General features: G+C 52.5%; 10 protein-coding genes across 10 annotated transcripts; 5 read left to right on the top strand and 5 right to left on the bottom strand.

The window, feature by feature from the left end:
• Nucleotides 1-709: 709 nt before the first annotated feature.
• psf3 (DNA replication protein PSF3) lies at nucleotides 710-1587 on the bottom strand (the record flags this gene model as incomplete). Its single annotated transcript, XM_073759784.1, has 6 exons — nucleotides 710-777; nucleotides 836-944; nucleotides 1017-1206; nucleotides 1299-1357; nucleotides 1421-1489; nucleotides 1546-1587. 6 exons carry the CDS (start codon nucleotides 1585-1587, stop codon nucleotides 710-712), a joined length of 537 nt encoding a protein of 178 aa, XP_073619043.1.
• Nucleotides 1588-3270: 1683 nt separating this feature from the next.
• BDV17DRAFT_255142 (uncharacterized protein) lies at nucleotides 3271-6669 on the top strand. Its single transcript, XM_073756889.1, has one exon. The coding sequence runs from the start codon at nucleotides 3505-3507 to the stop codon at nucleotides 6160-6162; it is 2658 nt and encodes an 885-aa protein (XP_073619042.1). The 5' UTR covers nucleotides 3271-3504; the 3' UTR covers nucleotides 6163-6669.
• Nucleotides 6670-6779: 110 nt separating this feature from the next.
• BDV17DRAFT_255141 (uncharacterized protein) lies at nucleotides 6780-10390 on the top strand. The gene has a single exon (XM_073756888.1). It carries the CDS (start codon nucleotides 7060-7062, stop codon nucleotides 10189-10191), a length of 3132 nt encoding a protein of 1043 aa, XP_073619041.1. The 5' UTR covers nucleotides 6780-7059; the 3' UTR covers nucleotides 10192-10390.
• Nucleotides 10391-10650: 260 nt separating this feature from the next.
• Nucleotides 10651-14787, top strand: kgd1 (alpha-ketoglutarate dehydrogenase KGD1). The gene is made up of 5 exons (XM_073756887.1): nucleotides 10651-10868; nucleotides 10972-11325; nucleotides 11389-13433; nucleotides 13482-13855; nucleotides 13904-14787. The coding sequence occupies exons 2-5, from the start codon at nucleotides 11134-11136 to the stop codon at nucleotides 14440-14442; spliced, it is 3150 nt and encodes a 1049-aa protein (XP_073619040.1). The 5' UTR covers nucleotides 10651-10868; nucleotides 10972-11133; the 3' UTR covers nucleotides 14443-14787.
• Nucleotides 14788-15160: 373 nt separating this feature from the next.
• Nucleotides 15161-18019, top strand: BDV17DRAFT_301140 (putative PHD finger domain protein (Ing1); the record flags this gene model as incomplete). The annotated part of the gene is made up of 5 exons (XM_073764197.1): nucleotides 15161-15607; nucleotides 15655-16319; nucleotides 16367-16572; nucleotides 16623-17177; nucleotides 17242-18019. 5 exons carry the CDS (start codon nucleotides 15161-15163, stop codon nucleotides 17298-17300), a joined length of 1932 nt encoding a protein of 643 aa, XP_073619039.1. The 3' UTR covers nucleotides 17301-18019.
• Nucleotides 17502-18528, bottom strand: dscB (the record flags this gene model as incomplete). Its single annotated transcript, XM_073761358.1, has 2 exons — nucleotides 17502-18188; nucleotides 18262-18528. The coding sequence occupies 2 exons, from the start codon at nucleotides 18526-18528 to the stop codon at nucleotides 17502-17504; spliced, it is 954 nt and encodes a 317-aa protein (XP_073619038.1).
• Nucleotides 18529-18792: 264 nt separating this feature from the next.
• BDV17DRAFT_255119 (TFIIH subunit TFB1 family protein) lies at nucleotides 18793-20983 on the bottom strand. The gene is made up of 2 exons (XM_073756886.1): nucleotides 20652-20983; nucleotides 18793-20577 (listed from the first exon to the last, which is right to left on the bottom strand). The coding sequence occupies exons 1-2, from the start codon at nucleotides 20791-20793 to the stop codon at nucleotides 18809-18811; spliced, it is 1911 nt and encodes a 636-aa protein (XP_073619037.1). The 5' UTR covers nucleotides 20794-20983; the 3' UTR covers nucleotides 18793-18808.
• Nucleotides 20984-21242: 259 nt separating this feature from the next.
• On the bottom strand, nucleotides 21243-23547 carry BDV17DRAFT_216520 (Leucine Rich Repeat domain protein). The gene is made up of 2 exons (XM_073755521.1): nucleotides 23221-23547; nucleotides 21243-23117 (listed from the first exon to the last, which is right to left on the bottom strand). The coding sequence occupies exons 1-2, from the start codon at nucleotides 23408-23410 to the stop codon at nucleotides 21385-21387; spliced, it is 1923 nt and encodes a 640-aa protein (XP_073619036.1). The 5' UTR covers nucleotides 23411-23547; the 3' UTR covers nucleotides 21243-21384.
• A 1246-nt stretch (nucleotides 23548-24793) lies between these two features.
• On the top strand, nucleotides 24794-25485 carry BDV17DRAFT_216558 (uncharacterized protein). Its single transcript, XM_073755522.1, has one exon. It carries the CDS (start codon nucleotides 24915-24917, stop codon nucleotides 25320-25322), a length of 408 nt encoding a protein of 135 aa, XP_073619035.1. The 5' UTR covers nucleotides 24794-24914; the 3' UTR covers nucleotides 25323-25485.
• Nucleotides 25486-26032: 547 nt separating this feature from the next.
• Nucleotides 26033-26662, bottom strand: BDV17DRAFT_288272 (GrpB family protein; the record flags this gene model as incomplete). Its single annotated transcript, XM_073761357.1, has 1 exon — nucleotides 26033-26662. One exon carries the CDS (start codon nucleotides 26660-26662, stop codon nucleotides 26033-26035), a length of 630 nt encoding a protein of 209 aa, XP_073619034.1.
• Between the last annotated feature and the right edge of the window lie 54 nt (nucleotides 26663-26716).

Genomic DNA, 26716 nt, shown 5'->3' with positions numbered 1-26716 from the left:
AGATCAGGTCCCAAATATCGAAGCCCCGCACATTAGCAAGTCAACCATGGGTCAACAAAACCCAGTCTCCCTTCTGCGTATTGGAGATCACAGATCTCTCTGCAGGTGCCACTGTCTCTCGGAACCGTGGCCCTACCTTGATAAATGTTCTAACAGCAGTCACTTTAAATTGGGCCTATTTCAACTTCAACGCTGAACATTCAAAAGAATATTTGAAATGCTGTGAGATCCTACAAATGTGATCATCGACTAGGCCGAATGCGCAATACTCTCAGCTGCTTTGCTCAAGTACATATCTCATTGCTCTGTCAGATTTATTCTTTGTTCGTCGGCTGAATTCCGAATGTTTGCTTCAAGGCCATGATTGCACCATGGTTGGATCGATTCCAGCGCCCTGCATTCGGGCAACGCATTTTCCAACTGGACCTCGAAAGTCGGATGTCTCCAAAATTGGCAGGCCGGCGGCAAATCTGTGTTGTCCTAGACTGAGAGACAGGTCTCGATCCATTTCCAAGACAGCTTGCTATACCATCGGTTCGGAGTCGGACGCGATATACTATCAAGTAGACTTCTCGCCGTGTATCCGGTTCCCTAATGCCAGAAATGTATGTAATATCCATTCCCTTGTTCATGTAGTCATTCCTCGTAGCCAACACAGCACAGCCCAGTGCTTTGAATGTTTCACTCTTTGTCAAGTCTGCCCCTCTTCTTATCTCTTCTTGGCTTCTCCAGCCCAGATGCGCGTCTCTTTGGCACTGTCGTGGGCGACCCGGAACACTGGACCATCCTTAGTAACTTTCCAACAGTCAAATCTGAAGCCTAATGGTGAACAAACATTGTCTTTCCATCTCATCCAGCCCCTGCAAGAACTCTACGCCGTCTCCAAGAGCGCCCTTCGGGTTATGAGCGTGATCAGCGATTTCAGCAGCACGCTTTTTGAATGTCTAACAACGCATTTAGTCAAATTGCCCCCCATGAAAAAACCGAGGTGCAAAAAGGAAAACATTGAGACATACATTGCTCAAAATATCAACCATATCTTCCTCTTCAAAGAGCTCCAGAACTCGCTCACTCAAACGATAATAGTTCGGTGCCAATGAGCGCAAGTCGACGGTTCGAGGGTCGGCCTTGAGAGCATTCATCACTCGCTCCGAGAGCGCAGAGGGTATATCAAGGGTGACGAGGCGGGATGTCCCTAGTCGCGCTCTTGAGAGTAAAGAATATAAGGTTAGACACGAAGCATTATGACATGGCAGCTCACGATGTGAGACACCTGCAGGGCAGTGGGATGCAATTACCCGATAGAGAGCATTTCGCCCAGCCATAGCGGAAGGTCGATTCGGGTTCCCGCTCTGATCTGTTGAGTCATTGTCAACTTGACTGTTCAGACTGGCTTGCTTTCGCATTCTATCAGACTCACATTGTCGCCTGGGTTGCCCTCTAGGATGCCAAGGCCGGGGACGTCAAGTTCGAATGTACATGGTAGTTTCTGGGGTAGACGTGAGCTTTCAGTTGGTGGGTGGTCATTGGATATTCCTGGCATACCTGAGCGTCCGTCAATATTGAATCGATGTCGTAGTAAGACATGTCGGTTTCTTCAGATAAAGAAATACTCGCAATTCGAACGTCTGTCGAAGAGACATGCTTGATCTCGGTCTCCGGCGCGTCCCACATGACGCGGTATCACGTGAACAGGCTTTGAACTGTAACAACCAATCATTCATATGTTTGCTCTCCTTCAATAATCTGGGGTTCTTAAACCGCGGTCTTTCAGTTTTGGTACAGGGTATGCTGGCATTTCGATGTGACCGTCTCATAGTCTTCGTAACTTCCCCTGATGGGAAAGATGCGCAAGATGCGAGTATGCCAAACCCCAGTCTTCCCATCAATCTTTGCTGATCAGGAGTGCTCTGCCTACGGAAATGTATTTGACACCCAGGTGTTGATCCCCAGGAGACCAAGAAGAACGTACCAGCAAGCTCGACAAAGAGTGGGCAATTGCATCAGCCATTGAAGGCCCTACTGGCCGTGGACGATTTTACTGTAAGGTTCTGGGACACTCTCGGTCATCTCACCCCCCACTTGGCTGGAGGGCTGTCAACAACGCTGGAGAAATTCTTTGTATTGCACGTTGCGCGCAGTTCAGGAGTGGTTGCTCTGAATGGAACGCTGGTGGTAGTCAGGAGTGGATCGAGGTCCTGCAGTTGCAAGTTGCAACTTTGACTACTACATACAACTCTGGGTAGTGTAGATGGGTATGGTCGGCATTTGGTCTATGCTCCATTGATAATCCCTTCTCCCAATAGCGTCGGCTCAGCCACAGGATCTTCGGTGGGAGGAGGATAGCTTATATGGAGAGTGGCAGAGCAGAGCTGTTCGAACTGAAAAGGACGTAGAGATGCAGACTAGATGACCGTGTAACAGCAAGTTGGCAAATATTCTGTATTCCGTACCTCTTTGATATTTATGTTGTGCAAACTGTAGCTGTTCATCCTTCACACGCAATCCTGGCATTAATAATGAACCCTGACGTAGGAGGGAAAACCTCTGCGTTTTCATCGAGGATGATCCACGGTCACGGCGATTGAACTTCGAAGAGCCAAGGGCTGAACTCGAGTTGAAGAGGAGAGCGGACTGTGCCGATCGCTGCACAAAATCACCGAGAGTGGAAATGTGGTAGTGCAGCTGTCTTGGTGCCTGAACTTCTGGAGTCGATCACCTAGGCCCACATCGTCATGTTCGGAATTGATCTATGACGTCCATTGTTTCCGGCTTGTCACTACCAGGATAGGCCAACTGAGCTGGCGGTTTCGGGAATTCTCATTCCAGTTTCGTGTTAGCGAAAACCAGTGCGTTCCTGGCGGCCATGGCCTATTGGCGTAAGTCTTCTCGTACGTTTCGAGGCTCCTGAAGAAGATCGTCGGTTGTTTGTGAGTTCTGGGCGTGGATCTTGTCCAGATGGAACTGAGACCGGGCAGAGGAGAATTTCTCGATACAATTCGAGTCTCGACCATAATAACCAATCAGCGAAGGCGTTAATCTCGTGAGGGAAAAGGTTCACCTGTCCATTCACGGCGGAGACAGGAGTACTCTGTAGTTGGAGAGAAACCTGGAATCTTTTGCCCCTCAAGGTCCAGGATCCAATTATAGCAGCAACGCCAGCAGTGCCTTCCGCTTACTGGCCAGGCCCAGATCTCTCGCAACGGCCCCCGGGTCCACGCTCGACTTCCTTGAAAGTTTCATTTCAATACCAATAATGTCCTTTTTATTATAGATTTGCCGTCCATTTTGTTTCTTATCTGTCGTTGCGCCTCCTCCTTTTTCCCTGATCCCTCCGTTGACGGCACCGAGAGACAGGGCGCCTTATCTGTCAGGCGGGCCTTCGCGTCGACTCGTCGTTTATCTATTCTTCGTCGATATTTACTCGCCTCTCCTGCAGTCACACGACAACGAATAAGATACATTTTTGGATGGCCTTTGCTTGTGTTTCTGTGTCCCCCAAAGATGGCGTACAACGCTGTTCGCCAAATCGACCACGGGTTGGCTTCTGACTCTGATTCCAGGGGTTCCTCGCCTCGCCCGCATGTCAATTCTTCCTTCGAGAAATTGCCTCTGGATCACGAGAACCTCGGCGCTGGAAGCCATCTGCAGCGTGCAGAAGAGCCCGGCAGCGGCTTAAGATTAGCCTCCATGATACGACGATCCATGACAGCGGCCAGTTATGATACAGTGGAGTCAGACGAATATGAAGTTGTTGTTCCAGTCACCGATCCTCCTGCGTCGGATGCATCTCCGGCCGAAAACCGCACGGAATCAGAAACACCAAACACCGATCAATCTGTCCCTCTCTCGCATCCGACCCCTGGCCTGCAGTCGCTCCAAGGCGCTTATCTTCATAATGTGGAGAGGCTGGAGAAGACCGCTGAACGCTTAAGCCTGAGTTCTGCAGATATAGGAAGCGAAATTCGCAGGATGGATCTCGAACAAAGAAGACGCTTAAGCGCGGGCTCTAATTACTTTTCCCAGGACGGGAGATCCCATCACGACTCAATTCAGTCGGGGACTCGGTTGGCCCAACTTTCTGAACACGACGCGCTCGACGAATTCCCCCAAACCACGACGACCGGACCACTCGCTCATGCCTTCCTCCCTCCGCCTCCTGAACCCGTTCCGTTGAACGCGATTGATATCACCCAGCATGGACAATACCACCCACAGATGAATGAGGTGGATTTGGAGCGACCGTCATCAGCTGCTTCCGGCGACACATACCGTCAGGCTAGAATACTGTTCAATGACTTTGATGGTGTTCACTACGTTCCGATGGATAAGGGCTTGGATCTAGCTCGGCAACTATCATTGACCAGGCCGCCTCTGGCCAGCCGATCGGAGCCGCACAAAAATCCGCAGGAAGGGGAGGATATGGTCTTTTACCCAGCGCCCGTGCCGATGATGCTTAACCTACCGCCAAAGCTTTCTCAGCGTCCGGATAAGTCACAGCGAGAAAAACGACGGACACAACTCCTTGAAGCGGTTGCGTCTGATAATAGAAAATCAGCTGCATTTGCTGCGGATCAAGACCAAACTGCCGGCAAGGATCGCAGGCATACTAAACAGCCGTCCGGACTACCCTCGCAGCTCCGGGCAAGTGTCTTCTTCGAGCCACCGAGCGCATCTCTTGAAGTCGATCGCACCCAAACTTCGGCCGTTGCAGCGCTAGAGAGCATCCTTGATGCCTCTGCGACAGCTCCTGTCACTGCCTTTACCGATCATCCCTTCGCGGGCCCGCAGGGCTCGGAGGTGTATGGCAAGTCGAAACATGGAGATCTTCCAAAAGAGACCTCCGGAAAAAGGAAATCATTAAGACCTAAAAGTGCTCTCAATCTCAGCCATCAACACTCGACTCCAGAGTTCCGAACAAGTTCTCTGGCGACGCACAATCTATATCCAGCGACGGAAGCACAGGCTGCGGGGACACACGAAACCGCTTCGTTACGCAGGCGTGATAGTGGGTCAAATACGAGCAGTGATGATGATTCCGAGGAAAGCTCAGAAGGCAGCGAGGACGACACCGGTGGTGAGAATGATGATGAACTCGAATTTGTCGCACCTCCGGCGACTTTGCTTGCGGAGTTGGAACAAAGAAAACATGATCTAAAGAAGAGGCGCCGCACCGCGCCCACTGCGGTTGGCCTTTCTTCAACACTACTTCAACTTGAGGCGGTAGCGGCTAAACAAAGCGAGAATAGGCGACAAAAGCCAGTTGCCCTCGCTTGGGAGAATCCAAACGCCCATGCTCATGATGGAGATGACGATGAGGACGTTCCTCTTGCCGTGCTTTTCCCAGAGAAGGCTCAAGTTGCAGATGATTCAGGGGCCCGACCGCTAGGTCTCATGGAGAGGAGAGAGCTGGAAGAACTTGAACCATTGCGAGCGCGTCAAGCGCGCTTACGCGGCGAGCCAATTCCCCAACCCCTAGGAAGACGTCCCGTGACTACGTATACCCAACACCCTGAAGAACACCCTGAAGATGACAGTGACGAGGTAGAAGAGACATTGGCGCAGCGCTTACAGCGCTTAAGGCGAGAAAATGGTCACGAACGCAACATATCCAGAGCGGATACAGACTTTACAACGGAGATCCTGGCAGAGTTCGATCATCTGAAAGATGATGAAAATAAGGATGAACAGAATGAACCATCCCCGGAGAATGAGACACTAGGGCAACGACGAGCACGTCTCAAGCAGGAAGCTCTTGATAAACGAAATTCAGGGTTGAAAATCCCTCGATACAAGAGGAGCATGGCCGATATCCTTCACCACGCAGCCCGACCATCTACTGCTGGTCAACAGTCTACGATGCTGGAGGCTCCCGGGCCCCGAGCTCAGCTTCAACATCGATTTTCCATGCAGCATTTTCCGGTCAATGCTGGGCCGCCGATGACAGCAGGCGGATACTCACAATACACCACCCCGAACCTGGCGGGACCATATGGCTACTCAGCAGCCCACCCAAACACTTTCTATCACGACGCTGTAATGAACGGAGGGCACCTGAGTTATGCTATGCCCCACAGCAGTCATCCAACCGCCATGCGCCAGCCTATTATTGACTCCGGACAGCGAGATGTGATTGACCGGTGGCGGCAAAGCATTGTCTAACTTCCCACTCTTTCTTGCGTTCTGTTGACGACGATCTGTCTCGGCGTTTCGGGGTCATTTAGCGTACATTGATTGGGTTAGGAGCATCATGCATTCAGCGTTCGGCCTTGGATTTTGTAAATTAGTAACAACGGATTTCTGCATAGTGATTCTATTCTACGTGGTGATGATACCTACCTATCTACTGAGCTAAGTGTTTGGACCGTGGCCCATATGTCATCAACTTATCTATCCCTTCAGTTCCCCCTTTATGGGGTGGGTGGACGGATAGAATGTACTTGGACACTAGATATATACTCATTCCAATGCAACTTGAACAACGTACAACAAAAAATCAATAAGAAAACCTTGCTGCGACTAGGATAGGATACTGTTTTTTATTACTCGTCAGGATTTGAGCGATTGCCTATTACTAGCCTAAGCCGTGGTAGTGGTGGTAAGGTAGTAAGGTAGTAGGGGTTTAACCGGACCGTTTCATGTGGTGGTACCTTCCATCTGTGAATTGTGACGCGTTGGCCGTTTCTGTCCATCGCCAAATTCCTCAGCCGCCCCGATGTCACGACCGAGTTCTTGACACAACAAAATATCATTTTCCCTGATGCGCTCCTGAAAAAATTGTTGATTTAATATTGTTTGGGAGCTCGATCCATGTTATAGTTTCCTAATTTTAGCCCACCCCCCGGGTCGATGCCTAGGCAGCGTTGAGTGGCTGCTTCTGCCAGTGCAGCCCCACGTCCGTGTTTCTTGATCGAGTTCTCCGCAGAAATGGTTGGAACCAGCGGCGCCTTTACAGCAAAATGAGACGCGCTTCCTGAGCGAATGCGATTCTTCTACCCAAGCTGACGAGGACAGCCGCCAGTGTGCATTGCTGCGAGCACCCAGGCCTGCAGCTTTGACATGCCGCCAACGGTTTTCTCTTACTGGAGGCGCAGATCGACTCTTAGCGATCACTCGAAAGTACTGGGGTCCAGTGGCAGTAGCCCTCCTCAGCTGCCGCTGATCGCTTCTGATTCGACCTTGACTGCTTCCTTTGACGAAAAGTTCACCGCAGGGGAGGTCCTGATTTCGCATGCTTCGAATTTCGATGGAGGAAAACCAACAGCACCTGTATCCACCATTGATGCGCCGTCAGCCTCGACAGCCGCATCACCTTCACTCGGGGATAATATACGATCGCGATCGAGCTTAGAAGAAGCTGATAAGGAGCCGTCGACATTTACCGCACAACCGAATCTCTCCCATCCCTCGTTAACCCCGGAAACTCCAGATCAGACCCTCGGGAGCTCCTCCAAGCCTACTTCACCGTTCCGGACATACTCTGCACAAGATCGGTTAAACCCCAAGGCCGTCGACGGGCAGTCGAGGAGCTCGATCTCGCCCGGAATGGCGCCATCAGGCCATCGCCGATTTCGAACGTCCCTCGACGAGTCCCCGAAAGATAAGCTATCGATATCGCAGAGGGAATCTCGATTTGAGGGGCCCATGAGTCGCCGGCCAGTCGAGCGCGATGTACAACCTGTGGAACCTGTTCCGCAGAAGTCTGGCAAGACAATGCTGCATCTCTTGAATCCGATGTCGCTTTTGGCCAAGAGACGTTCACACCAGGTGGCGGCCCTGCGAGCGGAGGACGTTAATAAGGGATCTAAGAATATTGTTCCCGCAATTCCAGATGACTACGATCCACGCATTCGAGGGAACATCATTCACGACTTTTCCGCGCCCCGTCCTCGACGTCAACTATCGGCTGCGCCTGATCAGATCAGTCCGCCAGGTCCATCTAGTGCCACTCAACTGGAATATAGTAGTGATGATATCAAGGGGCGGACTAGCGAGTCAAAAAGTCCTTATTCCCCTCTGTCGGAGCCCGGGAAAAAGCACAGTGATCGCTCGCCGGTGTTAAAAGAACATTTTGAGGATGACAAGCGAGCCCTGCAGGTTGAAAACAAAGCCTATCTGCAGTCATCTCTGCTGACAGATCCATCAAATCGAGATCGCAACCCAAATGCATTGCCCGTCTTTGCACGAAAATTGCCTTCTTCCATCACTGAAAATGATAAACCGCTAGAGGAACCGGCAGCACCAAGTCAAGAATCGAAGCCGGGGTTAGGATCTGAAGTCGAAGGGGCGAATGACGATTCAATAAAAAGGACAGAAGACTCAGATACCGTTGAGTTTGATCTACCACAGCAACTCTCGGGACTACCGAAGCACTTCAAGAGTAATGCTTCCCGGTTCAGTTTCGATTTGAGTGGCGTTGGATCCTCGACCCAGGAAAAACTCTTGGAAGAAAAGCATAAAGAAAAGGAAGCCGAACGGAAAGCCCAAGCGCGGCTTAATGGAGAATTCAGCGATGTCGAAGATGATTATGATAACGATATGTTTGACGACATGGATGGTCTCGAGGAGGAGATACCCTACCTCGATGTTGATGACGAGGACGACGAATTCAAGAGCTTCTCAGGCCCGGGAAATGTACTGAACAAGTCATGGCTTGCTCCAAATCTGTCTCCTATCGTTGCTAGTCCTGTCCAACCGGAGGTGCCAACGCTGCAGGATGATAAACCTAATCCTCTCAAACAGGAGGAAGCTGATGATATTCAGAGACCCCTCTTAGGCTCATCTGCATACTCCGACCACGTTTCAGACTCTTCCAAGACCTTCCTACGAGAGACTAGGGATGTGTCCAATGTTCCAGAGCAATCCATCGATGACATGTACTTTGATGATGGAGAATTTGGCGAACTGGATGTCCAAGTTTCTGGAGAGCAGTTTGACGAGTCTATTTTTGACGACCCGACAAGCCAACTCTATGATCGGAAACCGCCTACGGCTCCCGCCCAACAAATGTCAAACATCCCGCTACAACCAATACCGGATGAAGATGATCTATACTTCGACGACGGCGAATTCGGTGATCTTGAAGCCGACGAAGCTGGAGATACGTTCGATGAATCTATCTTTGACGATCCAACGAGTCATCTATACGAGCGGAAACAGCCTACGGCTTCCGCCCAGCCTCAAATTGAGGCCAGCATACAAGCAGACTCAGGGTTTGGCTTGAAACACTTTCCAAGCAACGCTAGTGAGCATCATCAAGGGTTTGCCCCACGACGATACGGTAGTGTCGCTGGGAACATGCCCAACCCAGAGCTTGCAAACTCCCACAGTGGAATCCTGTCTGAACATAATCTGGAGGCATTCCATAACGCTCTGGCAGACGCGGCTAACCAGTCGGCTGCAAAAAGCCGTCTTGGACATACCACGAGTGTCAGTGAACGATCCATGGCACAGGAGAGTGCCCAAACCGCCGACTCCCAACCAGGACTCATATCAGACGAAAGCCGTATCAGCCAAGCAATGGATATGGTGTCCCTCGAGGAAGTATTCGAAGACTTTGCTTACGACGATAACGACGAATTACTCTATGACGATCCAATTATCGCGGCCGCTAACGCCGAAGCCCTTGAGAACGACGACGAAGGCTTCTATGGCCATGAGTTTGGCTTCTACGCGCAGGCCAATGGCCATGGCTCAGAACTCACCAATGGAGGCTACTTCGGACCCCGAGGCGCTGAGGGCATCTCCCGCTCCAAGAGTGGCCGTGGCATATTCCGAGAACCTAGCCTAACACCTATCACGGAGCGTAGTGAGTGGAGTACTCGCAACTCGATTATCTCGGTCTCTGCGCACGGAGTCGCCCATTACAACCAATCTGTGTCAAGCCCTGGGCTTGCGCAGCTCGTTGATTTGAACAGCATCGAGGACGAAATGTCGTTGAGCGCACTCATGAAACTTCGACGCGACGCTTGGGGTGGAAGTAATGGTAGTCTTCGCAGCAGCAGCGCCAGCCCGCCTCCGCAACAATACCCAGCGTCAAACAGAGGCAGTCTTGTCTTATCTGACGTGAGCCCAACGGTGCAGACTGCGCCTCCAGACTTCTTGGAATCCCCTGTCCGAGAATCTGCATGGGCATACCCTCTTCCCCAGCAACGGACTGAACGAGCCGGAGACGGCGAGCCGCAGGGCTAGACACTGACCCTAGTGTTACTTGATCTGTCATATATATATTTCCCTTCTTTCCCCATTTTTGCATTTGCTTTGAATTAGCGCTTTGTATAGCTATGACGTGATGACTTGAGAATTTGGCTGGGATCTATCTTTTGGTATTCTGGATCGTGTAACCTACCCATTGTTTGCATATTGACTGCATAATCATAATTGCATTTCGATGATATTACCATTCAAACCACGTTCTCAACTGTTATGCACTGTATCCGCAAAAACCCGCTGCCGGACATGGTCATAGCCGGGTGTGGCGGTGCGTCTCAGTCGGCCCGTGGTGTTGGTCATGCACCTCGGGTTGAGTCATCCGTGGCGCACAGGATGATCGCAGCCAGTCATTCTGTTTCTGTTACGCAGTTACAGTACACAGCTGCGCCACAAGGAAGCCATCCGTCCGCCATAGCCGACTGACCGTGTCCTCCTTCTCTCTACTGCTGCTGGGAACAACCTTGGAACCTCCCGTCATTCCCGTTCTCTGCTTCTGCTTCCTGTTGCTTGGTTGCGATCTCTTCTCCTCCATCTCCCCTCCACAAATACTAACACCGCTATTGTTGTTAGAGAGTGCTCAGCTCTCTCTGATGAGTCCCGTTTCTACACAGGTGCTGCGGCAATTTTAGTCGACACCTGTTTTAACTGGTCAAGTTGTCCGTCGCCCGTGCTGTTTTTTCCCTTCATCCGCTATGCTGCCAAATATGCCTCATGCAAAGCTTCCAGTCTGCTGACCTGCATTTGCGAATGATTCGATAGATCTCGTTTGTGTCTATAATCTTTATTCTTCACTATCTTTCTTCCTGCCCGGGGTCGTTGTGCCTTACGCGACTTCCATACAAACGTCATAAAAGTTCCTACTACTAGCTCGCTCGCCCCGGTTCGGTTCGTGAGCGTCTCGAGTACGGAAAAAATCCCGCAATGTTTCGCTCAACCGCCATGAAGGCGACCGCCATGCGCGGTGCTGCCTGCTCGTCATGTAGACGCTCAATGTCTTTTGCCTCTACCATTAGACGTGCCGACTCAAGCTCAAAATTCAGCTTGGCCACCCGCCGACCTCTCGCCCTTGTTGGCAAGAGATGGTATGCCTCGTCCGCCGAGGACTCTGGCGTTGTAAGACAACACTTTTTGCAGATGATATTGTTGTATATGGCTGACGCGACTATTCGTTTCTAGGCCGCTAGCGACTCCTTCCTCCAGGGAAACACCGCCAACTATATCGATGAGATGTACGTCGCGTGGAGGAACGACCCTTCCAGTGTTCACATCTCCTGGCAGACCTATTTCCGCAACATGGAGGAGGGCAAGATGCCCATCTCCCAGGCCTTCCAGCCCCCTCCCACGCTCGTCCCTACACCTACCGGCGGTGTCCACCAGCAGATGCCCGGTGCTGGTCTCGGTCTCTCGGAAGGTACCGATGTGACGAAACATCTGAAAGTTCAGCTGCTTGTTCGCGCATACCAGGCTCGTGGTCATCACAAGGCCAAGATCGATCCCCTGGGTATCCGTGGCGAGGCCGAGGCCTTTGGCTACAGCAAGCCCAAGGAGCTTGAGCTGGACCACTACGGCTTCACTGAGCGCGACCTCGACGAGGAGTTCGACCTCGGCCCCGGTATCCTGCCCCGTTTCGCTAGCGAGTCCCGCAAGAAGATGTCTCTCCGTGAGATTATCGCCGCTTGCGAGAAGATCTACTGTGGTTCCTACGGTGTCGAGTACATTCACATTCCCGACCGCAAGCCTTGCGACTGGATTCGTGACCGTTTCGAGGTTCCGGAACCTTACAAGTACTCCGTTGATGACAAGCGCCGTATCCTCGACCGTCTCATCTGGAGTTCCAGCTTCGAGAGCTTCCTGGCTACCAAGTTCCCCAACGACAAGCGTTTCGGTCTGGAGGGTTGCGAAACCCTTGTGCCCGGTATGAAGGCCTTGATCGATCGCAGCGTCGACTACGGCATTAAGGACATTGTCATCGGTATGCCTCATCGTGGTCGTCTCAACGTTCTGTCCAACGTTGTGCGCAAGCCCAACGAGTCCATCTTCAGTGAATTCGCCGGTTCGACCGAGCCTTCTGATGAGGGCTCTGGTGATGTCAAGTACCACTTGGGTATGAACTTTGAGCGCCCCACACCCTCTGGTAAGCGCGTCCAGCTCTCGCTTGTCGCCAACCCCTCGCATCTTGAAGCCGAGGACCCCGTCGTTTTGGGTAAGACCCGCGCCATCCAGCACTACAACAAGGATGAAAAGAACTTTGACAGTGCCATGGGTGTCCTGCTGCACGGTGATGCCGCCTTTGCTGCCCAGGGCATTGTCTACGAGACTATGGGATTCCACTCCCTGCCTGCTTACTCCACCGGAGGAACCATCCACATTGTCGTGAACAACCAGATCGGTTTCACCACCGATCCTCGCTTTGCCCGTTCTACTCCTTACTGCTCGGACATTGCCAAGTCGATTGACGCTCCTGTCTTCCACGTCAACGCCGATGACGTCGAGGCTGTCAACTACGTCTGTCAGATTGCTGCCGACTGGCGTGCGGAGTTCAAGAGCGACGTTGTCATTGACATTGTCTGCTATCGTAAGCAGGGTCACAACGAGACCGACCAGCCCTCGTTCACCCAGCCTCTGATGTACAAGCGTGTTGCCGAGAAGAAGCTCCAGCTCGACATGTACGTTGAGAAGCTCATTTCCGAGGGCACCTTCACCAAGGAGGACATTGATGAGCACAAGAAGTGGGTTTGGGGTATGCTCAACGACAGCTTCGACCGCAGCAAGGACTATCAGCCCACCGGTAAGGAATGGCTGACGTCCGCCTGGAACGGCTTCAAGAGCCCCAAGGAGCTTGCTACCGAAGTTCTGCCTCACCTCCCTACCGCCGTCGAGCCTTCTATCCTGAAGACCGTCGCTGACAAGATCAGCGGTGCTCCTGATGGATTTACTCTGCACCGCAATCTCAAGCGTATCCTTACCAACCGTAAGAAGACCGTCGACGAGGGTAAGAACATTGACTGGGCTACTGCTGAAGCTCTTGCCTTTGGCTCTCTCGTCAACGAGGGTTACCACGTCCGTGTGTCTGGCCAGGATGTTGAGCGTGGTACATTTTCTCAGCGTCACGCTGTCCTTCACGACCAGGAGACTGAGTCTACCTACACTCCTCTCCAGCACATCAACAAGGACCAGGGTAGCTTTGTCATCTCTAACTCGTCTCTCAGTGAATTCGGAGCGTAAGTGATCTGATATCTCTTTCGTATGCGGCGTCTAACTGTTTACAGCCTTGGTTTCGAATACGGTTACTCCTTGACCTCCCCCAATGCCCTTGTCATGTGGGAGGCCCAGTTCGGTGACTTTGCCAACAACGCTCAGTGTATCATTGACCAGTTCATTGCCTCTGGAGAGTCCAAGTGGCTTCAGCGTTCCGGTCTGATCCTGTCTCTGCCTCACGGTTATGACGGTCAGGGTCCCGAGCACTCCTCCGGCCGTATGGAGCGTTACCTCCAGCTCTGTAACGAGGAGCCCCGTGTCTACCCCTCCCAGGACAAGCTCGACCGCCAGCACCAGGACTGCAACATGCAGATTGCCTACATGACCAGCCCTGCCAACCTGTTCCACTTGCTGCGTCGCCAGATCCACCGTCAATTCCGCAAGCGTATGTTGCCCTCTTCTTTGTTCTATGGATCAAGCTAATTCACCCCAGCTCTCGTGATATTCTTCTCCAAGTCTCTCCTCCGTCACCCGATTGCTCGTTCCTCCATTGAAGAGTTCACCGACGACTCTCACTTCCAATGGATCATCCCCGACTCCGCTCACGGAACCGCCATCGACGAGCCCGAGAAGATCGAGCGTGTCATTCTCTGCTCTGGTCAGGTGTACGCTGCCCTCACTAAGCACCGTGAGGCCAACAACATCCGCAACACCGCCATCACCCGTGTTGAGCAGCTCCACCCCTTCCCCTGGGCTCAGCTCAAGGAGAACCTCGACAGCTACCCCAACGCTCGCAACATTGTCTGGGCCCAGGAAGAGCCCTTGAACGCCGGTTCGTGGAGCTACGTCCAGCCCCGTATTGAGACCCTCCTGAACGCCACCGAGCATCACAACCGCCGCCACGTCATGTACGCCGGTCGCTCACCAAGTGCCTCCGTGGCCACCGGTCTCAAGTCCGTCCACTTGAAGGAGGAGCAAGAATTCCTCGAGGATGCCTTTTCCGTCCACCAGGAGCGCCTGAAGGGCGAGTAGAGCAAACCAGACCAAGATCAAGATCAGACTTTTGCGCAAGCAAGAGAGGTGTTTGTTCGTTCAATTTTTTTTCTCTTTCTAAGTGACTTATTTCAGAAAGGAGCGGGCTCAGCGTCTACTTCATTTTGGTTCCCATTGTACGACTGATTTCCTTTGTACCTTGTGCCTTGCTTTCACCGTTTTTGCATGCATCTGTCCTGGTTGCGCGGGCATTGGAATGGTATCTGGGGTTGACCCTGGTAAATTTATAATTATCCTGGGCTGGCCTGTGTACCCCGAATGTGTCTTTTTGCCTATATGTAAAATAAGTACACGTTGGTATAATATGCATTTACTGTTCTATCACTCGTCTCCTTGTCCTTGAGTAGTACTCTGTATGTAATGTGTGCTTGTTCTGTAGCTGAAACTCGCAACGCGAGACGCGACTATGACATCATCATGGACTTAGCCGAATCGCTTCCTGCCTGCATCTTCAGGCATTATTAGCATTTCTGACACCAAATTGGTGCCTGATTTATCAGTCCGCAACCGCCAATCCGTCGTTTGACTTTCTCCGCACTCGCAATCCGTCCGTTTCTGCTTTTGTTTCCGTCCTTCTCTCAGCTCTCTTTTCACCGTCCTTGCTGATGTCCTCGTTGCCTATCTGCTAGTCCATCTTGATCGCTTTCCACTTGCAACACCATAACTGAAATTGCCTCTCGCCGTTAAACCTTCCACAATGTCCGCCGTCGCCCCGTCGGCGCTCAGCGCTCAGGGTCACAGCGCCGGCGCCCGACAATCCGCGCGCCAGACGAGGACGAACCCCTCGCGGACATCCAAGACGCTGGGCCGATCCTCCTTTGCGTACGGGCACTCGTCCATGATGGATGCCGCGTCGTCGCCGGTCCCGCACGGCTTCTACCCTGCTCTCACCCACTTCACGGACGCCATAACCGCCCTCCCCCGGGAGTTCCGACGCCACAATTCGCTGCTCAAGGAGGTGGATGCTAAGGCTTGGGCGCTGGAGGATAATTTGTTGCAGTTGTTGAAGGCTTCGTCGGAGGCTCAGTCTCAGTCTCAGGGTACGCAGTATCCGGGTAATTCGGTGTCGGCACAGACTTTTGGGGGTGTGAGGGATGAGGTTTTGACGCAGGTGAGTTTAGTTGAGTTTAGTCCGGCGTTCAGCGTGCGGGTGATGATTTGTATGAGATATTGATGTTTGGTCATTGATAGGATGAATCTACGAACCGCCGCGTCCTTTTCGATCGTGTTCGGCATACCCTCTCCGACTTGATGATGACGGCGGACGAGAAGAACCATGTGATTTCTAATGCGAACGACGAGCTCGATCGCCAGCTCATGCGTCTGGATACTGTGTTTCCATTCATAGCGGGCGAGATCAGTGATGAGGCTCGCTTAGGAAGCCTCAATCACTGGGCTTACTCGAATCAGAATGCTACCAAGACTACAGCGCACGAGCGTCCTCGGCGAGAAGTTGCGTCGAATAAAGATCTTGTCCATGCCCTTCACGATGCGGAAGTTGCATCTCGCAGTGAGGCTAGAAGGGAGGCGGTTCTGGCGCGCAGACAACGCCGGGCACATGTGGACTCTGACATGGACGATGCTCGAGCTGCTGGGTCTCGGAAGGGACAGAGCAGCAAGAACCGTGTCGCTGGAGACCAGACCTCACTGGGACACAACCAGCCTGGTTCGAATACTTCATCAACACAAGCGAAGCGTCGCAAGGTCGAGCGACCTGTTAATGTGGAGGCGTGTGCGGCCATGGAACGGTCTGCCAGCGGTGCAGGAGCCTCTGGGCGAGCAGTATCGAAAGATGCCATTGATGTGACTAAGAAGCGCTCGCGGGCGCCCAATTCCAACTCTGCTGCTCGGAAACGGTATGCTTTTTTTATTCCTTTTCATTGTGCGCGGCTAATGTGAATAGAAACAACACTGGAGTGCCTACAGCGGACTCGCCCGTAATTACTCCTTCTCCGCTCATTGGGACTGCTGCCGCTGCGGCTATCCCTCGTAGCGGAGCTAGCCCTGGGCCTGGCTCATCGCGACCACAGTCCTCCCGCACACAGCAAACTTCAGCGCAGGCAAAGCAGAGGCCCTCGTCTTCTGCGTCTAACCGCGTCCCTAGCTCCGGTATGCCCTCCCCAATCCTTCTACCCTGTTTTAACAAGCTAATAACGTAGGCAAAACCACCGAACTCAAAGCACCTTTGAAAGAGACACCCTCTAGAACCGAACTCCCCTTCCCCAATACCCACCGCGAGCCCGACACATTGGACACAGAGCCTTCCGCACCCCTCACAAACCCCCGCGAAGACCCGGACACAAAACCTACCGAATCCAACGAACCAACCGAAACCCCCGCCCCCATCCCACCACCGGCACCCACAAAAGGCCGGTCCTCCAAAACCGCCACGCCCGTCCTCGCTTCCGCAGAGCCCGTCCCGGCGCAGGGCGGCCGCACGCGCCCAACGCGCAACACAGACCCCGCGCCCAAGCGCTCGCACAAGAAGAACGGTAGCACGGCCCCCGTTGTGCCACCGCCGCCGCCACCGCCGGTCTCGGATCCGGAGGAGTCGCTTCATGAGGGCGATGATGAGGATGAGGAGGGTGAGCCGCGGTACTGCTATTGTAATGAGATTAGTTTTGGGGAGATGGTTGCTTGTGATAATGATGCTTGTCCGCGCGAGTGGTTTCATTTGTCTTGTGTGGGGTTGACGAAGCCGCCTGGGAGGAATGGTGAGACATCTTTCCCTTTTCCTTTCCCCGTCTATCCTACGGAATGTGTGCTGATTATAAGCAGTTAAATGGTACTGTAATGAGTGTAAGGAGAATATGCGACGGAGTCGCAACGGGCGGTAGACTGGCTACCAGCTACCTTTTTTGTTCTCTTCGGTTTGACCTAAATGTTGTTTGGTTTGCAATATAGAGCTTAGCGGATGCGGATAATCCCCTTGAAAGTGAAGTTGAATTCAGAATGTTCGGTTCAGATGCATTATCTCATCTTAGTCTCTCTAACCGATATCTCCATATGATATCAATCGAATACCCATATTCAATCGGTTAATCCCCTCGAATCCTCTGCCGACTGGGCCCAGCCCCAGTCCCGGCCCCAGAATTCCCATTCGCACTCGTACTGCCAGACGCAGTAGCACTTGCAGCCTCACTCTCCAACCTCCTCCTCAACCCCTCGAACCCTCCCTCACCCGCACCTGCACCACCATTCCCAGCAGCACCTCCGCCCCTCCCTCCAAACAACGATCCCCCCTCCTCCCCGACAACCCACCCCGGAACCCTCCACCCATCACTCCCCACCCCGGCAGCAAGCGGCAAGACCTCCGCCCTCCACGCAACACCAACGATCCACCCCACGGCCGCGGGGAGGAGCATGTAGGGGACTTGACTTAGTACAAGCTGTGCGGCGATGAGGTATGTTGTTGATTTATCGCTTAGTGACAGGGTTAGGCTCTTCGCACTGCTGTTGGTGCGCGATGACGAGGACGAGGTGTCATTTTGGTCTTGTTCCGAGGAAGATGGCGAAGTTGGTGCAGAGGGAGAAGTTGTTGTTGAGATGGTATACCTATACGTCGACGGAATCGAAGCGTGGTATTGCGCAAGCAGGGCGAATATCGTTCCCGTTGGACCGGACGGAAGGTAGTTGATTTTGCCGAGGGAGAGGGGCCGTATGATGAGTGTTAGGAGGAGGGGCGGGAGGAGGGTTGTGTAGGGGAGTGTTGATAGTATGAACGTCTATGCCAAGTAACAATGACCATCAGTATATCCCAATCCAATCAAGTAACGAAACGAATGGAAGTATACATACAGCAACCTTCCGTCCCCCCCAAGCCCGTTCAACAACACGAAGATGATAAACCAGCAGCGCAGCAAAAAGCGCCTCAGTGGAATTCGCAAACCCAGCAATTGACCATACCGCACAGCGCCAGAATTGGCCGTAGGGGAAGAGGTGCGGCGTTATGAGGATCGAGGGGAGGTGCTTGATGTCGAGGATGGAGAGGGTGATGGAGGATGCGATTGTGTAGATTAGCAGTGTTTTTGTTAGGGGCGTGTGCGTTAGGCCGCTTGTTTGCATTTTGCCGAAGTTATACTGATTGGGGAGCGTGGCTCCGGGGGATTTGTCGTGTGCTTGTGCTTGATTGTTTGTGGATGGAGAGAAGGAAGTGGTGATGTGGTGGTTTAGACACGTCGAAATTGCGGAGGGCGGCGGTGTTTTACTCCGGAGTTTAGTTGTTTGGAGCTTATGCGGGCCTCGGTATACCGACGTCACTCAACAAACATAAAAAATATACGGATTGGTCTACGCCATTGATAGTTAGACGTAAATTTATGTTACTAGGTTTGGTTGTTCATATTCAAGTATTCCCAGGATCCAAAATCTTCATCTCTTCAGCCAAAGCCTCCTTATACTTTGCGAGTGCCGTATCCAACGCCCAAATCGTCGGTCCCAAGAGCCGATTCACTGATTGTTCTCCACCGGGTATACTATCCAGGTTAACCCTTAGTCTCTTCCCCGTTGCCTGGTGTACTTCTCTTGCATGTCTTTTCACCTTATCAACCTCTACCTGCCGCTCTGCCTCGGCATCCTTGGCGACGGCATTGATGCGCTCCATGGCCCGGTTGAGCGATTCCACGAGGGAGGAAACCTCGCCAGCGCGGTCGGGGTTGCCCGAGAGGAAGGCCTGCCAGAATTGATGGAGAAATTCGTTTGTTGTTGCATGGGTTAGGGTGAGCCGGTCGTAGAGGGATGATGACAGGCCGTAGGTGTCTGAGCCTGAGGAGGTTTGGGCCTGCGCGCGGCGCTCTTTGATAACATCGAGGATTTGGCTTGATGCTATGTGTCTGTTATGGCGGAAGCTGCTTTTGGAGTCCTCGTCTTCGTCGTCGTCTTCTGGGTCGACGAGTTTGCCTAAGGGTGCTGAGTCGTCCTCGCGGAAGTTCCGCTCAATGGTGGCGCGTAGATTCTGGAGGATCTGTTCTGGATCCTGCTGTTCGACTAGTCGATTGCGTTCGTCTTCTGCGATCTTTGCCGCTGAGAAGAACCGACTTTGGTCTCGTATGTTTAGTTTCACGAGGTTTTGCTCTTCGTCTCCGCGCAAGTCGCGTAGCGTTAGCTCATCGTATGTGCCGTCGTCCACGTTGCCCACTGGCGCTGACGGCGCTCGATCAGCCGGTGCGACATTCGCCATGATCTTCTCACTGAGACTGTTCAGGGTGCGTATTATCGGCACCTTCTCTACAGCCGAAGGTCTCATGTCCAGGTCTGGCCGATTTCCCCGGCGCTGACTGTTGTTCCCCTCATTTCCTTCTAAGTCTAAGAAATGTGGCACGTGTGCCTCTCGCGGTAGATTCCCAGTCTCATCAGTCTTGAGATACTTATCCAGAACAGCATCCGTTGCATCCGCATCCGAAATCCGTTCTCCACGCAGCTTCTTAAAGAGCCGACTCTGGAAAAACCGCGACCAAAACTGGGACTCGCTCAGCTTGGGCACGTTCTCATCATATACCCGCTTGACGAGCGGATGCTGCCCGAATATCAACTGGATCTGCTCCTTGCTAATATTCAACTTCGTCACGTTATCCTCCGTCCGCGGCTTCAACGACGACAATACATTATACGACCCCCTTGTCTGCGACCGCTCAATAGCATGCGCCCGTAGTAAATGCAACCGTGTAGACCAAAACTGCGACATGAACTGGCTTGCCGATAACGTCTCCGGCTTCGTGTGCAACGACTCCATGAACATCTTCTGCAATCCCGCATCCGCCTTCAGCAGCGACTGCTGTAGCTCCACGTCGGTTTTCAGGCGTTTGTCATCATCCCACCAGTGCTTCCCTGTCCCGGTCGACGAGACCGCGCTGGCCATCGCCATCGCCGCGGACAACCCGCCTGCTCCTCTTGCCGCTTCACCAGATGTAGTCGGAGCGGGCGTCGCCTGCGCGGACTTGGCCGCTTGAATCGCCGCACTGAGAGCATCCTTTATCGCATCTGCTTCTGCTCTCGCCGTCGCGCCAGCGGTGAATGAGAAAATGTACTGTTCCGGAGCGGCGGTCGGGTTATTCGGAGGGAGGACGAAGATCTTCAGCATGACTTTCGGACTGCTCGCTGGTGTCTGTTGCAAATCTGCCATTGCAACGATTAGAAACTCTTCATCATCTCATCGCATGCAGAAAGATAAGTGGAAGAAAACAACGCACTGGTAACTTGAGCCACGGAAATCGTAATGGCGCCAGAGGCACCGCCCGCCCCTGGAATCCATGAGACCGACTGGCGATCGGGCGATACCGTCAGGGTGCCATCTTTCTTCTTGTATGATGCTGACCCGCTCGGAGGTGCCATCGTGGTCGTGGTCGATCTCGACAGCGTCCACTGTCCTGGGCCGCGGAGAGCAATCCACCCATCGGGAGGGAAAGAACCCCAGTGGAGGCGCTGGGTTGGAGGTTTGGAAGGTCAAGTGCCTTCGAGACTGGGGGTGCGCCTGTTGGGTGCTGATATGTGAGAAGTTGAATAATGAGAGCTGGGATTGAGGCTGTTGAAGTACGGGGCACGTGACCCGTCCAGACTTTGCTTGACTCGCTCCATAGGTAGTCTACATTTCAGCTTAATGCAGATCAAAATGATTGGAATACTTTTCGTGAACTCCTAGATTGAATACTACTCTAACAGATCCCCTAGCCATATCAAGACAAATCATTGAACAGAACCCGGTATGCCGTACGCCAGAACAATAAACAAATGTACTTCCGCTATGCAGCCAAAACAAAGCCCACGCTCAATCATAAAACTGAAAAGAGAGCCGCTCACTTTTGTGCTTCGGAAATAATAAATAGGAGATAGTATCGCACCGGATCATATGATGAAACATAAAGAACAAGCAAGAAAAACAGGGTATAAGTTCAGCTCATTGTCGAACTAAATTAAATGAATATTTCACCTCTTGAACATGTAGTGTCCGTAGAGGCCACCAACGTCGCCAACAGCAACTGGGATCTTCCTCATGCCCCACCATCTAGCTCCCATCTTCCACCAACGAGAGCCGTCATCGATGGGGGTTTCGGGCATCGAGGCAGGGTCGCGGACATACCATCCACGACGGCCGAGTTCGCGGACAGTCCAGTCGGGAGAGCTCTTGGTGTTCTTTGGTTTCTCGCGCAGCGGAGCGATGAGCTTATCGCTGAACTCAATTACCTGAAGAGGGTAGCTCCGCTTCGTGAGAAGCAAGCAAGTGTTGGTGTTGAAAACGATGCCAACAGTCAACCGGGGTACTTTGGTAAGGTCGAGGTAGCAGAGCGAGGGAGGCACCCATGGTTCCGCTTGAGAAATCGACTGTGTCTCCCAATCGAGTTCAACGGGCTTCGGAGGCGCAAAAAAACGGCTGAGGTCTTGTGCCGACAGGTCCGCCGAGCTGAGGCCCAACTCCGCCAGATGCTTGGTCAAGGGAATCAAGGCATCGGTATGCGCTGAGGTGACTCTGGCTCCCCCAAGGTTGAGGGAGCGAAGGGTAGTCGGGAGCTTTGGAAGCAGCCGCTCCACATCTTCTTCCTCCAAGAGCCGGTAGCGTGACGCGTCGGTCATGAGATTGAGGAACACCAAAGAATCGCATACAGCTGGGTGCGTGGACAAAAAATCTACCACCCGTGGTCCACCAAGTCGAATGCACCGTGAAAGGCCCAGATGAGTGAGCCGGGCGGTTTCTGGAATGGCAAACAGCGCGTCCTCGCTAACCTGAGTGTTGGTGACATCTAGATGAGTCAAGTTGACAAGCCGGGGGAAAAGAGTTTCGAAGGACGAAGACGGGATGCTGCTGCACTCGTGGAACGAGACTCGTCGCAGATTCGGCAGGGTCAGGGGAAGAACAGGCCCGTAGTTCAGACCCTCCTGGAAGACAGTCGAAAAGGCGGACGAGGAGCTACCACAAAAGTCAATAGCAGTCAGGTTAGGAAGCCCAGTGAACAGCTTCGAGATCACTTCCGCGCTGATATCGCCCTCCAGATGCTCCTGGAGCAGGCATTCCTTGAGGTTTGGCAAGAGGTTCAAAAATTGCAGTAGTGTCTTGGATGTCAAGTTTTGAATCTCGGAGTTCATCTGCTTGGTGCGCCCAAGTCCGACAGACGTAAAGTGTGAAAAGTCCAGACGGCGAACGAGAGTACCCAGAGCCGGATATTGCGACATGTGATGGAGAGCTTTGGAGAAGATGATGGAGTGTGGGAAGGTCATGTTCCTGTACAACACACTTAGAGTTGCCGCGTGTAATGTCCTCGACGTGAGGAGACACGCCACCAAATCCACATTTCGCGGTGTGTAGCCGTTCGGAGGCACGTCCAATGCAAGGTGCGAGATGACCTGGTCGAGAATCTCCGGAGGCATTTTCTCCAACAGTGAGGTTCCTGGTTCTGGTATCTTTTCCTTCGCCTCCGGTACTGGAGTTGAGATGGTAGGAGTCTCTTCCCAAGCCCAACCGCGAGCGCTCATGTTACCCAGCGCCCGGAGATCGCTGTAGCTTCTGCTGAGACTCTTTCCCCCCAGGCGAATCGACTTCCATCCAAGAAACCCTCCGCAGGGGCAGCAAAATTCCGGAGCTTGTTGCATGTTGGAGAAGTCCTGCTTGGGACGTTCCTTGTGAGAATGGTCGAGATGAGTATCGACGAACGATTGCGCAATCCCTATACGTCAACGTTAGAGTTAAAGTTTTGCCATTGAACATTGACCTACACCGGACATTGTCGAGGCGCGTCGAAACAGTTCAAGGTGGGAGAGAGATCGTACCGTCAACGTCTTCTTTGATGGAGCCGAACGACTCGCGACGGCTGCTGGCTTTGGAGCGGTTAGGTGAAGAGCATGAGGAGTTGCGGGAAGAGGCGCGAGACTGGGCAGCAGGAGAAGAAGTTCTTGGAGGACCGGTCGAGAAAGAAGATTTGTGGATAGGAATGGACGGAGAGGTTGTAGCGGCCGACATGGTGGAGAGGCGCTGGAGCCGTGGGCTCTATATACTAAGCGGAAAGCCCACCCGGTCTCAAACAGGCAATTCACAAGTCAAGCAGCAGGAAAAATCAAAAAGAAAAAAAAAAAGTGGCTCTAGCACAGGGGTTTGAAAAAAGCTTTTCTTTCCCCAGATTCCCACCGAAGGTTCTGAGGCAGGTGCAGGCTGCAGTGGACTGGAGGGGCCAAGCAGCGCGGCGTGAGGAGAGCAGCGAAGCTGTTAGTCACAGAATGCCAGCAGCCGGACCAGGATGACAAAGGTCAGACGGCCAGTGGATGCGCTATTGAAAGGGATGGATCCGAGCACCGAGGGAGGACAAAATAATCAAGCAGATGGTGGAAGAAGCAGACGGACGGGGAGCGGACGCGAGGAGAAAGAGAGACACTGGGTGGTGGTGAAGTGGAACGGAAAGTGGAAGAGTCGCGGTGGTGCGATTTCTATCAAGTAAAGGAAATGCCGGGGTGGGAACTGACGGGCGCCGGAAAAGTTTGACACTCGCTCTCTGACTAAAGCTGTGGAAAGTGTCAGAAATTAAAGATTATATACCCAGGTAGGTAGTGTTGACTTAGAAAGACCGAAGAGTTGAAAGAAACTTTCTAAGGTCTTTACGGAGGCAAAAGTAGATGCAAAGATGAATGCAAGCGGCGAAAGAATTCCCTTTGGGTGGCACTGTTTACTTTGACTCAAAAGTCGTCAACCCAAGACTCGATCCTCGACTAGTCCCCCTCGACGAGTGGTATAGTTGCCAATAATTGCCCGACTGTCCAACGCTGTACTCCAAGTCTCCAGATGGTTCATCGCTGCAGGTTCAAGCATCTGAACTAGCGCCGTCCATCACAACGGTGATTTGATCCCGTTGATAAGGCCGTTCTTTGCTTTTTCGGTTCTATTCTGGTCTATCATCTATGTCATGGCTCTGTATACACTCTCCTGTTGTTCTCCTCTCTCCTCAGTTCTCTCCTGGTCAGATGATGGGCAGACCAATTCTCTGCTGCCACCTGGTGCTGGAAGATGAAGCTGAAAGAAACTGAAGATCGTCACTTGCATTCTATGACATAATGGAAAACCGCCTCCGCAGCCCCCGTGACCTGGAGCTGTCAGAGCACCCCTCTTGGCGTATCAACAGTACACCGTCGTACTGTCACTTTGCTCCTGCTGCTCTTCCTGCTGCTGTTTCCCAGCATTCACTCAGTGCAAATTGCTGTCTGAAGGTAGTCTCACGCACAGAAACTCTATAGGTAACATATATCACATTTCTATAGCATCATTCATCAAAATGGGATCAATAATCTTATCATGATTGAGAGCATGTAGATACACCTGTACCGGGAATACACAGAGGCGAATTCCTTACCTAACAGTTACTACTTGTCCGCCGCCATCTGAGCTGGGCGGGGGTCCCGTGACCGTGCGGAGGCACTGACTGGCTGACCCCCTGCAGAGTTCCGGCTTCGGATTCGTCTCGTCGACCTTCCCCGGAATGCAGGATCAGCGGCTTTGCGTCTTTCTCCAGCGCACATGGGAACTAACCTCAAATCTGACTGGGTCCAGATCTTCCAGAATCTCCGACCACCGCGCCAATCCGACTCGGCACTGCCGCCGAAGGTCCTCTCGTCATCATTGCGACGTCACAGGGTTGTGCTTCCCCGTGGAATGCTCTCGTGGAGTCGCTGCGACAAGCGGTAAACGAACTAGCTGTATGCCAAGGAATATCATATTATCCTTGAGTCTTGGTACTGCGCATCTCGCCATCTGGGATTTTACAGAGTGCAAAACACAACCATGTCACTGGGATAGATGGTTCGATGTATCGATATGGCCACTGTCATCAAACGATTGCAGCATAACACGATTTCCGGTCGAAATCACACCGTCCATATTAATATGACCTGCAGACGCCATCGGGCTTTCCGTTTATTGGTGTAGCTCGAGTCTTTGTTTGTCATAGCAACTCCCATCACGAGGCAGGACAACTCGACGCCATCTGTGCCAAAAATCGACCAATTCATCACGCCATATTGACCATTCATCATACAACGCTGATGGTTCTTGGTCGGATTTGATTGATCCGCTGGGCATCATCTCCTCGCATGACCTTTTGCCCCTCACGTTACGGAGCATTCAGTCCAAACATGGTACTATACTTTCAGCCTGGAATGGTCTTGCATATCTATAATGGACCCTCCTCTGAGGTTCCCATTAGGTTCTGCCCAAGGCTGCAGATCCCCGCATTGCCTTTTCCCAAGGAGCTGCATTGGCGAACAAAAAACGATAGCTGCCCTCTAGCTAGGTCCACTGCTCTCTTGGAAGCCTGAGCCAACTGCCCAATCGTTGACTGCATATATACTCAGCTGTATCTTGGCGCCTAGTATTAGCCAGGGATCACTATCAGCTGTTATTTGGTGAGTTGTGTTCAAATAGTATGAATTCCTTGCTTCGAACAAGTCACAATGATGGTCAAAACTGGGTAGTTCAGGCGCAATGATATCAAGCGGGCCAGGATGAATGCAAGCTCGTTGTGCTAAGGCAGAATTGTCCGTGTCCGGGACCATAATATCATGTGCAGCCATAGAATGAGATCACTGATGCCAACCGACATCACGAGTCTTTCCCAGTTCCCTCCAGCAATCCATGTGCCTCATACACTTTCCTCAAAATCTCCCTAATCACCGGCTCTTTTCGTTCGTTATACCCCATAACCGTCTCCCCCTTCTCTCTCGCCTCCCTCGCCGCCTGACGTTTAACACCAGCATACAGCTCCCTATCTCCCTGATGCTCCGGATCCCTCAACCAGTCCCTAAATAAGCGATGCCTCATAACCTCCGGACTGCTTGACCCAAAAACATGGATATTAGCATACGGCTGCTCACATCCAAACAGCCGATGCTGATGCCATTTAGGCTCCCGGAGGAGGAACTGAAACCCCGCCTTCTCCAGTGCGGGGACGTAGCTCTGTTCGAGGGCGGGGTCGGACACAACCACATCGACGTCGATGATGGATTTTGCAGGGAGATGCGGGACGCTGGTGCTTCCGACATGCTGGATGTAGAGCAAGTTATTATCTGGTAAAGCGGCTCTTATGCGTGCTTCAATTGTAGCGAATGCCGCTGGCCAGGACGGGTCTGGCTCGACGATCTCGATGCGCTTTTGGGGACGCTTATAGATGATTTCTATAGCGGCGGGGTTGTAGGGGATGTGTTGGGTTATGTTTATAGGGACGGGTGCCATTGTATCCATTTTAGAGGTGAGTCTGATGTGTCTTGGAAAGAAGAGAGCGGAAGT

This window comes from Aspergillus undulatus, assembly GCF_047715775.1.
Source record: "Aspergillus undulatus strain CBS 261.88 unplaced genomic scaffold BDV17scaffold_7, whole genome shotgun sequence".
In the NCBI taxonomy this organism is placed as follows: domain Eukaryota; kingdom Fungi; phylum Ascomycota; class Eurotiomycetes; order Eurotiales; family Aspergillaceae; genus Aspergillus; species Aspergillus undulatus.
Note: the sequence above shows the minus strand (reverse complement) of the source record. Positions and strands in the feature narration are given on the sequence as shown.